The sequence below is a fragment of the Bufo bufo genome, chromosome 2 (genome assembly GCF_905171765.1).
Source record: "Bufo bufo chromosome 2, aBufBuf1.1, whole genome shotgun sequence".
Lineage (NCBI taxonomy): Eukaryota > Metazoa > Chordata > Amphibia > Anura > Bufonidae > Bufo > Bufo bufo.
Window position 1 is genome coordinate 165,810,632 of NC_053390.1, and position 16,831 is coordinate 165,827,462.

The following is a 16,831-nucleotide window of genomic DNA, read 5'->3' on the forward strand; positions in this document are numbered from 1 at the left end:
GCAAATCTTATTATTGCTATGTTTAATTACCTTGGGCCCAGTTCATGCAATGGATGGATCCTATGGGTGAAGACCATATCAATAGAAGCTAATTCATCTTCAAGGACAAAGTAACATCGGGTGATTCCTATCAAGAAGTTTGTTGAAAGGGTAAGTTATTATTATCTAGAATATCACTGATAAAGTCCAGTAATGTTTAATTTGTAGAGTTTTATGCTATTTCTTCATGTAATTTCTCTTTGTTCCTTTCCCTAAATTATTAGCAAATTGGTAAAAGCTTTTTTCTACCTCTGATGGTGGAAAACACACCTATAATGGAGATGGTAAGGGCAGCTAAGGGGTTTTGGAGGAGGCTGCATTTTTGTTTAAATAGGTGCCCTTTAACCAATTTGTTAATAATTTAAGGAAGTTGCTTAAAAAGCATTGTTTTACATGAAATAGAATACATAGCAGAGTCAAGGTTCGGAACTAGGGCTTTGGCAAAGCTATGTTCTCTCAAAATTTGCACAAAGTTGATATAATACTGTGCTCTAGGGTTTTATGTTGGTTTTATTATACCAGAGAGTATGTGCCTCCAGATGTTCTTTTACAAGAAAAGAAGTGCTTGAGTACAAGGAGTCTGATCCATGAGAAGGATGGATCCAAAAGGAAACGACTAGATCATCATCTTGTTAGAGATATGCATAAGTTCCTAGGGCCCAATCTAAAAAATGATGGGTCCTATAGGTGAAGATCATATCTTTTTAGAGATATCTTTAAGACCTAGGGGGGAGTCCATAAGATGGATGGGTCCTATAGGTGAAGAGCATATGCAAATCTTATTATTGCTATGTTTAAGTACCTTGGGCCCAGTTCATGCAATGGATGGATCCTATGGGTGAAGACCATATTAATAGAAGCTAATTCATCTTCAAGGACAAAGTAACATCGGGTGATTCCTATCAAAAAGTGTGTTGAAAGGGTAAGTTATTATTATCTAGAATATCACTGATAAAGTCCAGTAATGTTTAATTTGTAGAGTTTTATGCTATTTCTTTATGTCATTTCTATTTGTTCCTTTCCCTAAATTATTAGCAAATTGGTAAAAGCTTTTTTCTACCTCTGATGGTGGAAAACGCACCTATAATGCAGATGGTAAGTGCAGTTAAGGGGTTTTGGAGGAGGCTGCATTTTTGTTTAAATAGGGGCCCTTTAACCAATTTGTTAATAATTTAAGGAAGTTGCTTAAAAAGCATTGTTTTACATGAAATAGAATACATAGCAGAGTCAAGGTTCGGAACTAGGGCTTTGGCAAAGCTATGTTCTCTCAAAATTTGCACAAAGTTGATATAATACTGTGCTCTAGCGGTTTATGTTGGTTTTATTATACCAGAGAGTATGTGCCTCCAGATGTTCTTTTACAAGAAAAGAAGTGCTTGAATACAAGGAGTCTGATCCATGAGAAGGATGGATCCAAAAGGAAACGACTAGATCATCATCTTGTTAGAGATATGCATAAGTTCCTAGGGCCCACTCTAAAAAATGATGGGTCCTATAGGTGAAGATCATATCTTTTTAGAGATATCTTTAAGACCTAGGGGGGAGTCCATAAGATGGATGGGTCCTATAGGTGAAGAGCATATGCAAATCTTATTATTGCTATGTTTAAGTACCTTGGGCCCAGTTCATGCAATGGATGGATCCTATGGGTGAAGACCATATCAATAGAAGCTAATTCATCTTCAAGGACAAAGTAACATCGGGTGATTCCTATCAAGAAGTTTGTTGAAAGGGTAAGTTATTATTATCTAGAATATCACTGATAAAGTCCAGTAATGTTTAATTTGTAGAGTTTTATGCTATTTCTTCATGTAATTTCTCTTTGTTCCTTTCCCTAAATTATTAGCAAATTGGTAAAAGCTTTTTTCTACCTCTGATGGTGGAAAACGCACCTATAATGGAGATGGTAAGGGCAGCTAAGGGGTTTTGGAGGAGGCTGCATTTTTGTTTAAATAGGTGCCCTTTAACCAATTTGTTAATAATTTAAGGAAGTTGCTTAAAAAGCATTGTTTTACATGAAATAGAATACATAGCAGAGTCAAGGTTTGGAACTAGGGCTTTGGCAAAGCTATGTTCTCTCAAAATTTGCACAAAGTTGATATAATACTGTGCTCTAGGGTTTTATGATACCAGAGAGTATGTGCCTCCAGATGTTCTTTTACAAGAAAAGAAGTGCTTGAGTACACGGAGTCTGATCCATAAGAAGGATGGAACCAAAAGGCAACGACTAGATCATCATCTTGTTAGAGATATGCATAATTTCCAAGGGCCCAATCTAAAAAATGATGGGTCCTATAGGTGAAGATCATATCTTGTTAGAGATATCTTTAAGACCTAGGGGGGAGTCCATAAGATGGATGGGTCCTATAGGTGAAGAGCATATGCAAATCTTATTATTGCTATGTTTAAGTACCTTGGGCCCAGTTCATGCAATGGATGGATCCTATAGGTGAAGACCATATCAATAGAAGCTAATTCATCTTCAAGGACAAAGTAACATCGGGTGATTCCTATCAAAAAGTATGTTGAAAGGGTAAGTTATTATTATCTAGAATATCACTGATAAAGTCCAGTAATGTTTAATTTGTAGAGTTTTATGCTATTTCTTCATGTAATTTCTCTTTGTTCCTTTCCCTAAATTATTAGCAAATTGGTAAAAGCTTTTTTCTACCTCTGATGGTGGAAAACGCACCTATAATGGAGATGGTAAGGGCAGCTAAGGGGTTTTGGAGGAGGCTGCATTTTTATTTAAATAGGTGCCCTTTAACCAATTTGTTAATAATTTAAGGAAGGTTGCTTAAAAAGCATTGTTTTACATGAAATAGAATACATAGCAGAGTCAAGGTTCGAACTGGGGCTTTGGCAAAGCTATGTTCTCTCAAAATTTGCACAAAGTTGATATAATACTGTGCTCTAGGGTTTTATGTTGGTTTTATTATACCAGAGAGTATGTGCCTCCAGATGTTCTTTTACAAGAAAAGAAGTGCTTGAGTACACGGAGTCTGATCCATAAGAAGCATGGATCCAAAAAGCAACGACTAGATCATCATCTTGTTAGAGATATGCATAAGTTCCTAGGGCCCAATTTAAAAAATGATGGGTCCTATAGGTGAAGAGCATATCTTGTTAGAGATATCTTTAAGACCTAGGGGGGAGTCCATAAGATGGATGGGTCCTATTGGTGAAGAGCATATGCAAATCTTATTATTGCTATGTTTAAGTACCTTGGGCCCAGTTCATGCAATGGATGGATCCTATAGGTGAAGACCATATCAATAGAAGCTAATTCATCTTCAAGGACAAAGTAACATCTGGTGATTCCTATCAAAAAGTATGTTGAAAGGGTAAGTTATTATTATCTAGAATATCACTGATAAAGTCGAGTAATGTTTTTGTTTTGTTTTTTTAAATGTCTTTATTGCTTTTCTTAAATAAAAACAATGTAAAAAAGATATCTGGTCACAGAGAATGAGCACATATGACAGGTACATTTAAACAATGTGTTACTTTGATGCTAGGCAACGTACATACATATAAAGGCATCTAAATCAAAAGATACCCTAGATTAATGTCAATTCTCTGTCACACATATCAAAACAAAGCCAACCCCCCCCCAAACACTAGAACCCCCCCCCCACTCCCCCCACCCAACATACCTGGCCTGGTACGGCCGCCACGAGGGGCGGTAGGACACTCATGCCCCTCTTTTGGGTATTTCTCGAACCTTCATAGGGGCAGATCCTATTTAATGTGGACTAGTTGTAATCATTATTTGTTATTTAGAGGTGATTGAAAATTTATTTATATTAGGGCTTAGCGACTGAGAATGGGGGGTCATCAGTTCCAGTCCGAGTATTTCCTCTCGCCACTTCCCCCGTCTATGAACCTATTTCTGTAGTATAGCTCATCCCGCGCCGTTTCATACACTCAAAGTCTGTTACTCTTGCCATTAAGCTTTGCCATTCATTTATTGTTGGCGGTCTATCTTTCACCCATTGTCTCAAGATTATTACCTTGGCCAATAGAAATCCCTTCAGCCAGTAAACCTGTTCGTTTTTGGTATTTTTTTTTTTTGTACTCGGGGGGGGAGAAGTCCAAGCACAACTACTTGGATGGTCAAGGGGGGGCTATTCAAACTTAGTGCCGCCATCTCCTGAAATATGCTGCCCCAAAAGGTCTTGATAACTGGGCAATCCCATAGCATATGTACATACCCTGCAGCTACAAGAGAGCATTTCAAGCAACTAAATTCTTGTACCTTATTACTATACATTTTGGATAAGAGACTCGGGGTAACATATAAACGGTGTATTATTTTAAATTGTGTCAACCGATGTTGTCGTGAGAGGGAAGCCTTCTTAATGTTTTGATATATTTCCCGCCATTGTGAAGTGTTACATTCCCCTATATCCACCTTCCATTTATCTACACTTTTAAATTTAGTGACCGTGCTTAATTCCTCGATAAATCTCCTATATATTAATGAGACCCTAACTTTGTTCCCTACTATATTATAACAAAATAATAAAAACCTCTGAGTGGTTGTTATCAAAGGTATTTTTTTAAGTGTGCATGCTAATGCATGTTGTAATTGGAAATATCTATAGTGTTCTAATGCAGTTATTGGTGTCTGCTGAAACAGTTCCCCTATTAATTTAATTTTCCCTTTCGTGTATATATGTGAAAATAACGTAATACCTCTCCGAGTCCAATAGTCATTTTCATTAAGGGCCAAAAACTCTGTTAACGCAGGGTTGTCCCATAGCGGGGTAAAATCTAGAACTTGAGGGGCCTGAGTAAGTACCTTAATTTTATTCCAGGTCTTCTGTAGCGCTGCCCCGATGGGACAGACAAAATCCGCGCACTCCAGAAGCCCGGATTCCAATATGCTGAATATATTGTATGTATACTGTTGACGTTGCCCTAAGATATGGGATAATAGTACTCCATCCCCCGTATTGACACACCACTGTAGTTGTGAACACAAGTAATAGATTTGAAAATGAGGCAGGCCTAAGCCGCCGTTGCTTGCCGCCATCCGCAGGTATTGTAGCTTAATGCGGACCCTTTTTCTGCCCCATATCAGATCATTTATCAATCGATCAATCAGATTAAAAACACTATCCTCGATCCAGGCAGGGCAAGAGCTATCCGTGTACAATATCCAAGGCAACAGAACCATTTTAATCAACGCAATTCTATTAATCTGCGAAAGCGGAAGTTTCTGCCAAATCCTTATTTTTTCCCTTATTTTCCCGACTAGAGGGGTAACATTTAATATATTGTAGTCCCTGATGGTGCTGCCAATTTTTATCCCTAAATAGTCTAAGTGGTCTGTTGGGGCAATAATTCTGACCCTGAGATCGTTCAAGGGGGGGATCCGATTCAGGGGGAAGAGTACAGACTTTACCCAATTTATCTCATATCCGGCAATTCTACCAAATTCCTCTGTTATCCGCATAACATCTGGGACGCTTCTCCATCCGTAGTTCAGATAGAGCAATACGTCGTCTGCATATAGACATATCTTATCGTCCGTCCCTCTCCCCCCAAACCCCACTATACTAGGTTCAGCCCGTATCCTGCAGGCGAGGGGTTCCATAAAAATTGAAAAGAGGAGTGGAGAGAGGGGGCATCCCTGTCGTGTCCCCCGTTTTAGGGAGACGGCAGGGGTGAGCACCCCGTTAACATTAATTCTGGCCGTTGGTCCGCTATATAGCAATTTGACCCATCCAATAAATTCCTGACCCAGATTCATCCTATGCATGACGCGCCAGAGGAAGGACCACTCCACCCGATCGAACGCCTTAGCGGCGTCCAAAGACAGGATGGAGCGGTCCTCCTCCCCCCCAATCTGAATGTTGAGAATGGTCCGGCGTATATTGGTCTGGATCTGTCGCCCGGGGATAAACCCTGTCTGGTCTGTATGGACTAGGTCAGCTATTACTTTTTTTAGCCTGTTAGAGAGAACCCTTGCAATTATTTTATAATCTGCATTAAGCAGCGATATAAGGCGATAGTCATCAACTTTGTTTCCATTTTTCCCCTTCTTCAGGATCAACGTAACAGTTGCCTCCGTCAAAGACGGGGGCAGCTTGCCACATTTGCTAGATTCGTTCAGGACCTGCAGCAACCCGGGCAGGAGCATCCCCGCATGGCTCTTGTATATGCCAAACGGGAGTCCATCCGATCCGGGCACCGAGGAACCCCGGGTCTCATGCAAAGCCGCCTGTAGCTCACCCAAAGAGATGGGGGCGCTCAAGGGGGCTGAGTCCAAATCCGACAGCACCGGGATCTTGACCTGTTTTAAAAAGTCATCTATCTTAGTCTCTGTATCATCCGCTCCGGAACCGTAAAGATTACTGAAATATTCCAAAAATTCTCCCTCCATCTCCACTCCTCTTTCCAATCTGCGCCCGTCACCTGTCAGTATTTGTCTAATTTTTTGGGGGGGCTTTCGATTCGCAATGATAGAAACCAATAGCTTACCCGGGGTACCGCTCTCACAAAAGTGTTTATAGCCCCTAAAAAATAATTGATTCTGAGCTTTTTTCCTCATATAGGTTATATAGTGGTCTTTAGCGGATTTTAACTTAGTACGTGTGCTCGCGTCGTTATGTATTCGGATGCAACCCTCTACAGTCGTGGCCAAAAGTTTTGAGAATGACACAAATATTAGTTTTCACAAAGTTTGCTGCTAAACTGCTTTTAGATCTTTGTTTCAGTTGTTTCTGTGATGTAGTGAAATATAATTACACGCACTTCATACGTTTCAAAGGCTTTTATCGACAATTACATGACATTTATGCAAAGAGTCAGTATTTGCAGTGTTGGCCCTTCTTTTTCAGGACCTCTGCAATTCGACTGGGCATGCTCTCAATCAACTTCTGGGCCAATTCCTGACTGATAGCAACCCATTCTTTCATAAGCACTTCTTGGAGTTTGTCAGAATTAGTGGGTTTTTGTTTGTCCACCCGCCTCTTGAGAATTGACCACAAGTTCTCAATGGGATTAAGATCTGGGGAGTTTCCAGGCCATGGACCCAAAATGTCAACGTTTTGGTCCCCGAGCCACTTAGTTATCACTTTTGCCTTATGGCACGGTGCTCCATCGTGCTGGAAAATGCATTGTTCTTCACCAAACTGTTGTTGGATTGTTGGAAGAAGTTGCTGTTGGAGGGTGTTTTGGTACCATTCTTTATTCATGGCTGTGTTTTTGGGCAAAATTGTGAGTGAGCCCACTCCCTTGGATGAGAAGCAACCCCACACATGAATGGTCTCAGGATGCTTTACTGTTGGCATGACACAGGACTGATGGTAGCGCTCACCTTTTCAGATGCCCCAAACAATCGGAATGAGGCTTCATTGGAGAATATGACTTTGCCCCAGTCCTCAGCAGTCCATTCCCCATACTTTCTGCAGAAGATCAATCTGTGCCTGATATTTTTTTTGGAGAGAAGTGGCTTCTTTGCTGCCCTTTATGACACCAGGCCATCTTCCAAAAGTCTTCGTCTCACTGTGCGTGCAGATGCGCTCACACCTGCCTGCTGCCATTCCTGAGCAAGCTCTGCACTGGTGGCACTCCGATCCCGCAGCTGAATCCTCTTTAGGAGACGATCCTGGCGCTTGCTGGACTTTCTTGGACGCCCTGAAGCCTTCTTAACAAGAATTGAACCTCTTTCCTTTGAAGTTCTTGATGATCCTATAAATTGTTGATTGAGGTGCAATCTTAGTAGCCACAATATCCTTGCCTGTGAAGCCATTTTTATGCAACGCAATGATGGCTGCACGTGTTTCTTTGCAGGTCCCCATGGTTAACAATGGAAGAACAATGATTTCAAGCATCACCCTCCTTTTAACATGTCAAGTCTGCCATTTTAACCCAATCAGCCTTGTGCTCGTCAACATTCTCACCTGAGTTAACAAGACGATTACTGAAATGATCTCAGCAGGTCCTTTAATGACAGCAATGAAATGCAGTGGAAAGTTTTTTTTGGGATTAAGTTAATTTTCATGGCAAAGAAGGACTATGCAATTCATCTGATCACTCTTCATAACATTCTGGAGTATATGCAAATTGCTATTATAAAAACTTAAGCAGCAACTTTTCCAATTTCCACAATTTATGTAATTCTCAAAACTTTTGGCCACGACTGTAGATATGCAATGTTTGCTTCCAAATTTTTTTGCTCTTTAAAGAATTCATTTTTCTTCCTTTTTATTCTGCAGAAGTATAGCCCGCGAATAAACGCCTTCATGGCATCCCAAACAAAATGGACATCTGTTGTGCCGATGTTTTCTTGCCAAAATTGTATAAGTTCTTTGTCAATCCCTACGGAATCATTTAGTATAGTTAGCCAGTGCTCGTTCAATCTGAACGGTCTAATAGTCCCGGCTTGTTGCCCGATCTTCATCACCAGTAAAATCGGTGAATGATCGGAGATGCCGTGGATCTCATATGTCATTTTTAAGATGGAGTCGAGCATCTCACCATTGGCCAAGGCAATATCAATCCTGGACATAGCGCTATATGCTTTACTAAAGCAAGAGAACACCTGTTTGTTGCCATAAAGCCATCGCCAGACATCTATTAGTCCTATCTCCTCACAAAACCCTCGAAGTAGGGCGTGCTTTCCCTGCGAACTTTTCCCCGCAGTTGAAATTCTATCCAACGCCGGGTCCAGGACGCAGTTAAAGTCGCCACATATTAATACCGGGGACCGCTCTCTATTATACATGAAAACCGTCAACTGATTTAGGACTGTCATTGCGAATGGTGGGGGGATATACAAAAACGCTAGGACACACTTTCTTCCGTTCCATTGAGCATAGAGGAAGATGAATCTCCCATCTCTATCGATCGACTGGTCCAGTAGGATAAAATCAATGCTTTGATGTACGTATACACTGATCCCTCGGGAATATGACGAAAAGCCGGAGTGGAACTGATGCCCCGCCCATCTCTTTATTAGATATTCTGGGATATCAGATGTAGCATGCGTTTCCAATAAGGCAACTATTGCGGGAAGATGTCGAATAATCAGATCAAAGACCACAACCCGTTTCGTTCTATCACCCAGTCCACGCACATTCCATATCATAACTGTTATTCGTCATGTCATGGAGCTATGAAAAAAGCGTCCGTCGCCCCCCAAGGGCAGCCGCAACCAGGCCAGAACCCACCCCCACCCAATCCCCGCCTCCCACCCCATCTCCCAAGCCCAGCCACCCCTCCCACCCCCCCAGCCCAACCCTCCGCCCCACCACCCCCTATCCCCCAAACTGGTTCACTGATGCGGAGCATCCTATCAACCTCTTGCATTTCACCCATCCGTCCATGGGCCGCCCCCACCATCTCGCCATCCCCGGCGACCAGACGTCCCCCCACCCCATCTACCTGCGTCATGTTGTCTGTTCCCCAACAGTGTCCAGCCATTCTAAGGCTTCACTAGGTGACTGGAAGAACACTACAATGTCCCTGTGGACCACTCTTAGTTTGGCGGGATATAACATGGAGTATTTGATGTTGGCATCTCGTAATCTTTTCTTTATATCAAAGTATTCCCTGCGCTTGTTTTGGGTGTCCCTAGAAAAATCAGGGTATATTTGTATTGGATGCCCATTAAGGGCAATCTCCTTTAGTTCCCTCTTACGTCGGAGCACCCAATCTCTATCACTCGAGGATAGTATTCTAATCAAGAAGGATCGAGGGGGGCCGTCCGGTGGAGGCTTTTTAAAAGGAATTCTATGTGCTCTCTCTACACAGAGCGGGGGGACATCCCCACGAGCTCCCAATGTATCGATCAACCACTTTTGTATAAACTCCACGGGGTTCCCCCCCTCTACACCCTCAGGGAAGCCCACCATTCTCAAGTTGTTCCGACGTGCTCTATCCTCCATATCTGTTAATCTCGCGTTACTCCGTTTGTTTTCCCTATCCAAGTCATCTATTTTTGTGGTCATCTGTCTCTGGACTGTTTGAACCTCCAATAAACCAGTTTCTACATACTTAATACTGGCCCTAATTTTATTCATATCGTCTCTAATCAGCATTAACTCTGCCTGTAATGTCTTTACCGTGGTGGAGATGTCTGTGTCTGATTGGTTAGTTGTATGGACTACCGTCAATATGTCTGCCAACTTATTATCTATGGTGTCAAATCTACCCATATCAGGTCTAGTGTATTGTTCCACCAGTGTCGGTAAATCTCCCTGCGCCTCCGCCGGCTCTGGAATTCTCTTCCCCGCTCTATGTTTGGGTGGGGGTGATTTCAGGTATTTGTCCATCCTAGCCTGTGGACTGTTACCCTCGCCCGCCTTAGGGGATCCCGTACCCACAGATCTCCTGTTGTATTTGGGAGGCATATTAACAATAATCTAGCCTAAAGAGGCAAGCCGTATATTAACAACAGGAGAGGAGTGAGGGGAGATAAAACAGTCCCAGGGCGGCCAAAGTCGCAATATCGCACCAGAGTTATATTACCTGCTTAGAGAGGGCTAAAGTCGGGTCGACACTCGTTATTTAACTATTTGTTTTAGCAAATATTGTATTCTGGGTGGTGAATTTACTACGGCTGGTTATTTACACCCTGAAGTATATCTTAAAGCCAAGTATTGGTATCTCCTGACCGATCAGGAGGGGGGAGTACCTGCGCCAACCTGCGCCACCCTCCTACTAGACCGTAAACCCAAAGCCACAGACACATAGGGTGAAAATACAAGAGAGGAAAAAAAAGAAAAAGGAAGCAGAAAAGTAAGAAACAGGCATAGAGATATCACAGTATCACAGAACCGGTGAGGATCGATACTCTGTCCAGTAACCGCGTGAACAGCGCAGTGATGTCGCACAGTGGTGTCGCAAGATGGATATTGCACCACGGGAATATGTACAGGTGGAGACAGTGGTGGAGTGGGAGTACTCCTCGCCACTCCCCGCATACACCTAGTGCTGCGCCTAACGAGATTCGATGAGTTATGTCCACCCTTGGAGTGTCAATGTTATATGCAAGCAGATTTGTCCCGCCAGCTTCAGCCCTCCTACCTGGGCAGTGGGGTCTTAGTGTTCCACGTGGTGTTGATCTCACCGTTTACTTAATAAGACGGTATAGAGCGCAGTGGTCCAATTAGAACCCCAAAGATGTGGGGACACCACTAATCTTCCATCCGGGTGGCCAATTGATGCTCCGTTGCCATGCGCCAATGCAGAAGGGGAACGGCAGGGTTGGGGAAGGGGGGCACAACACCCGCCTCACCAGGTTAAATCATCAAACCCTCACTTTTCAGCCTGCAGCTCCATCAGGAGTATCAAAGGGCATCTCCACAGGGCCATCTCGGCGGGAACACCCAGAGCGCGACCCCAGCAGTATAGCAAGCGATATAGCAACCTGCGCCCACGGCTGGTCAGCCGGTCATCAACCCTCCTTCCGCAATGAGAAATGTCAAAAGACAAAAGGAAGCGGGCTCACCAATTTTCAGCCAGCCGGCCAGGAGGGGGGTGTACAGTCGCGGGTGTGGTCTCAGGTGTGTGGTCTCAGATGTGGTCTCAGCGTTCCGCGGTGTAGCCGGCCATCGGACACTTCAGGGGATCCGGTTTAATGCGCTGTGCAGGTTGTAGGTGCGGGTAGTAGTTATCTGGTTCCGTGCAGATGCCTGACGTCAATCCATAGTGGGACTTCTATCCGGCAGCGCTGGGTATTAACTCAGTGGCCTCGCTTTAACCGCTGCTCGGTATCATGGAGGGTGCCGACAGCTCCGGCCAAGCGCCAGTGTATATCGCGCTAAAGCAGGCGAGGAGGAGAGAACGCCGAGACGCCGGGCTGAGGCAGGTGGATGAAGGGGCGGTCCCCACGCGGACGCGCGGTACGCCCACGTAGCTACACCGCTACGTCATAACGCTACGCCGATCCCATCATATGTCAATGTGGACCCAAGTCCAGTAATGTTTAATTTGTAGAGTTTTATGCTATTTCTTCATGTAATTTCTCTTTGTTCCTTTCCCTAAATTATTAGCAAATTGGTAAAAGCTTTTTTCTACCTCTGATGGTGGAAAACGCACCTATAATGGAGATGGTAAGGGCAGCTAAGGGGTTTTGGAGGAGGCTGCATTTTTGTTTAAATAGGTGCCCTTTAACCAATTTGTTAATAATTTAAGGAAGGTTGCTTAAAAAGCATTATTTTACATGAAAAAGAATACATAGCAGAGTCAAGGTTCGGAACTAGGGCTTTGGCAAAGCTATGTTCTCTCAAAATTTGCACAAAGTTGATATAATTCTGTGCTCTAGGGTTTTATGTTGGTTTTATTATACCAGAGAGTATGTGCCTCCAGATGTTCTTTTACAAGAAAAGAAGTGCTTGAGTACACGTAGTCTGATCCATAAGAAGCATGGATCCAAAAAGCAACGACTAAATCATCATCTTGTTAGAGATATGCATAAGTTCCTAGGGCCCAATCTAAAAAATGATGGGTCCTATAGGTGAAGAGCATATCTTGTTAGAGATATCTTTAAGACCTAGGGGGGAGTCCATAAGATGGATGGGTCCTATAGGTGAAGAGCATATGCAAATCTTATTATTGCTATGTTTAAGTACCTTGGGCCCAGTTCATGCAATGGATGGATCCTATAGGTGAAGACCATATCAATAGAAGCTAATTCATCTTCAAGGACAAAGTAACATCGGGTGATTCCTATCAAAAAGTGTGTTGAAAGGGTAAGTTATTATTATCTAGAATATCACTGATAAAGTCCAGTAATGTTTAATTTGTAGAGTTTTATGCTATTTCTTCATGTAATTTCTATTTGTTCCTTTCCCTAAATTATTAGCAAATTGGTAAAAGCTTTTTTCTACCTCTGATGGTGGAAAATGCACCTATAATGGAGATGGTAAGGGCAGCTAAGGGGTTTTGGAGGAGGCTGCATTTTTGTTTAAATAGGTGCCATTTAACCAATTTGTTAATAATTTAAGGAAGGTTGCTTAAAAAGCATTGTTTTACATGAAATAGAATACATAGCAGAGTCAAGGTTCGGAACTAGGGCTTTGGCAAAGCTATGTTCTCTCAAAATTTGCACAAAGTTGATATAATACTGTGCTCTAGCGGTTTATGTTGGTTTTATTATACCAGAGAGTATGTGCCTCCAGATGTTCTTTTACAAGAAAAGAAGTGCTTGAGTACAGGGAGTCTGATCCATAAGAAGGATGGCTTCAAAAGGCAACGACTAGATCATCATCTTGTTAGAGATATGCATAAGTTCATAGGGCCCAATCTAAAAAATGATGGGTCCTATAGGTGAAGATCATATCTTGTTAGAGATATCTTTAAGACCTAGGGGGGAGTCCATAAGATGGATGGGTCCTATAGGTGAAGAGCATATGCAAATCTTATTATTGCTATGTTTAAGTACCTTGGGCCCAGTTCATGCAATGGATGGATCCTATGGGTGAAGACCATATCAATAGAAGCTAATTCATCTTCAAGGACAAAGTAACATCGGGTGATTCCTATCAATAAGTGTGTTGAAAGGGTAAGTTATTATTATCTAGAATATCACTGATAAAGTCCAGTACTGTTTAGTTTGTAGAGTTTTATGCTATTTCTTCATGTTATTTCTCTTTGTTCCTTTGCCTGCGTTTTTGTTTAAATAGGTGCCCTTTAACCAATTTGTTAATAGTTTAAGGAAGGTTGCTTTTTACATGAAATATAATACTTTTTTGTTTGAAGATTACATCAGGAAAAGGTGACAGGAGCTGTTATACTAATATACTGTAAGCTACTGTATACTGTGGGGGGCTGTATACTATGGTGTGCTATACTGCTCTACTGTATACTGTGTGGGCTGTATACTGTGGTGTGCTATACTGTATACTGTGGGGGGCTGTATACTGTGGGGGGCTATACTGCTCTACTGTATACTTTGGGGTGCTGTATGCTGTATACTGTGGGGGGCTGTATACTGTGGGGTGCTATACTGCTCTACTGTGTACTGTGGGGTGCTGTATACTGTGGGTTGCTATACTGCTCTACTGTGGGGTGTTGTATACTGTGGGGTGCTGTATATTGTGGGGTGCTATACTGCTCTACTATATACTGTGAGGTGCTGTATACGGTGGGGTGCTATATTGCTCTCCTGTATACTGTGGGGTGCTGTATACTGTGGGGTGCTATACTGCTCTACTGTATACTGTGGGGTGTTGTATACTGTGGGGTGCTGTATATTGTGGGGTGCTATACTGCTTTACTGTATACGTGGGGTGCTGTATACTGTGGGGTGCTATACTGCTCTACTGTATACTGTGGTGGGCTATCCTGCTCTTACTGCTCTACTGTATACTGTGGGGTGCTGTATACTGTGGGCTGCTGTATAATGTGGGGTGCTGTATACTGTGGGGTGCTGTATACTGTATAGTGTGGGGTGCTATTCTATATACTGCATGCTGTGGGTTGCTGTATACTATATGGTGCTATACTGCATACTGTGGGGTGCTGTATACTATAGGGTGCTATACTGCATACTGTGGGGTGCTGTATACTATAGGGTGCTATACTCCATACTGTGGGGTGCTGTGTACTATAGGGTGCTATACTGCATACTATGGGGTGCTGTATACTATAGGGTGCTATACTGCGTACTGTGGGGTGCTGTATACTATAGGGAGCTATACTGCATATTGTGGGGTGCTGTATACTATAGGGTGCTATACTGCATACTGTGGGGTGCTGTATACTATAGGGTGATATACTGCATACTGTGGGATGCTGGGGTGCACTGTAACGCTAGGGTGAGCCGAGCCCTGGTCTCCTTCCTGCAGAGCGGTGCCCACTTCCAGCCTGAGCCCAGCTGCCCAGAGCACTGATCCTTAGCTGCTGGAGTCTTCAGAACTGGATGTATTTACAGTCATTCACTGTACTCTACCAGGTGTATGGATTTTTTTTGTGTGTGTTGTGGTGGAGGCTGTGATTGCATGCTAGGGTGTGTGAAGGTGGGATCCAGGGGGCCCAAGTAAATTTTTGCCCAGGGTCCAATCAATATTAAAGACGGTCCTGGCACAAATTAGAGACATAAGAATAGATGCTCCAAAATTGTTATTACATGGGGAATACATGAGGCTATTAAAGCAGGCATGTCAGGAGTGATGAAAGGTCCTCTTTAAAGGGATTCTGTCATGACATTTTAGGCCTATAACCTAAACATGTGGCCAGGTCCGTACTAATAACCTGAATCCGAAACTGTCCTTATTAAATCTGCCTGTGGCTCTATTAGCACATAAAACAGGTTTTTATAACCTGTCATTCACCTACCTAAGGTGCCCAAGGGGACGTCGCTTTATACAGTGTGCCCGGCTGCACCCATCTCAGTCTGGTGCCCAGCGCCGCCTTCCCAGTTGAAATCGCCGCCCTCCCTATCTATAGTGCCGCCTTCCTCACCTCAGCGCCGCCTCCGCAATTGTCCAGTCCCTCTGCCAGATCCCACGCGTGCGCACTAGGCATAACCTGAGGGACCGGACGATTGCGGAGGCGGCGCTGAGGTGAGGAAGGCGGCACTATTGACAGGGAGGGCAGCGATTTCAACTGGGAAGGCGGCGCTGGGCACCAGACGGAGATGGGTGCAGCCGGGCACACTGTATGAAGCAACGTCCTCTTGGGCACCTTAGGTAGGTGAATGACAGGTTATAAAAACCTGTTTTATGTGCTAATAGAGCCACAGGCAGATTTAATAAGGACAGTTTCGGATTCCGGTTATTAGTACGGACCTGGCCATATGTTTAGGTTATAGGCCTAAAATGTCATGACAGAATCCATTTAAGGTGGTCTGGTCTGAATGGAAAAGATGAGGAAAGAGAATTGTGCATCAGAGATATCCCTGGGTATAAGAGGTATGTGGTGAAGTATTCTTCTGTATAAATATAAAGCACAAACCCAGCTCTCCCTTACTCATGACTTAATGCTGTACAAGACACATTACACATATTTAGCCTGAAGGAGCCAATCACACTCCTGTTTATCATATCTTTACAAATCCCCCAAAAAACTACACTAGATTATATGAAACAATCCGGGCCAGTTTTTTCGTAGATTTGTAAAGATATGAGAAACAGAGTGTGATTGGCTCCTTGAAGCTATATATGTGTACTGTGTCTTATATAGCATTATGTCATGAGTAAGGGTATGTATGCCGTGACCCAAAACGCGTAGATACTGTTGTCTGTATGTACTGTATGGCGTTTCATTATTTTCACATAAACTACAGATTTTTATGGAAGCTGGATTTTCTCCATATTTTTATATTCTGTATGTTTTGTAGCACTGTATGTAGTGTCCACTCTGACAGTAGGGCTGGCGGGGAGGGTTTGTATTGAGAATTTGTTACAGGGAGGGGGGTATTTCAATGTTTGCCTCAGGCAGACGAAAGGCTAGGTGCACCCCTGGTTGCAGTACAAAAAGTCTGTGTGTAACTTCTTACTCATAAGCATCTTAAAAAATAACCTCTTACTCATAAGTGTCTTAACTGCATATAGTGGCTAAAGAGTTCCCTCTAGTGGTGAGTTTATAAAACAAACACGTGATTTGGTTTGTAACAAATCTGTTCATGAAATCTGTACATAACAGTTCTATAGCTCTTTTCAAGCTATATAAAGTACAGCAGAAGAAGCTTTGTTTCTTCGTCTCCAAAGTGGATACAGATCAGTTAGCGAAATCTTTCAAAAATTATAATAGCTACCGTAGCCAATCCATTATTATTCTGGGGTCTGCATTAGGTGGATATACTCTTAGGGTAGGTATCAACAACCTCTGGTAC

The 16,831-nt window shown here is 42.9% G+C and overlaps 1 protein-coding gene across 1 annotated transcript in view; it reads right to left on the bottom strand.

The window, feature by feature from the left end:
* The window catches only part of DCP2 (decapping mRNA 2), a 46,968-nt gene extending 35,615 nt beyond the window's left edge, over positions 1-11,353 (bottom strand). The window contains exons 1-3 of the mRNA XM_040419652.1: positions 11,329-11,353; positions 5,655-5,658; positions 5,571-5,576 (exon numbers count right to left, since the gene is read on the bottom strand). Coding sequence (XP_040275586.1) covers positions 5,571-5,576; positions 5,655-5,658; positions 11,329-11,353 — 35 coding nt within the window. The remainder of the gene's footprint in view (positions 1-5,570; positions 5,577-5,654; positions 5,659-11,328) is intronic.
* Between the last annotated feature and the right edge of the window lie 5,478 nt (positions 11,354-16,831).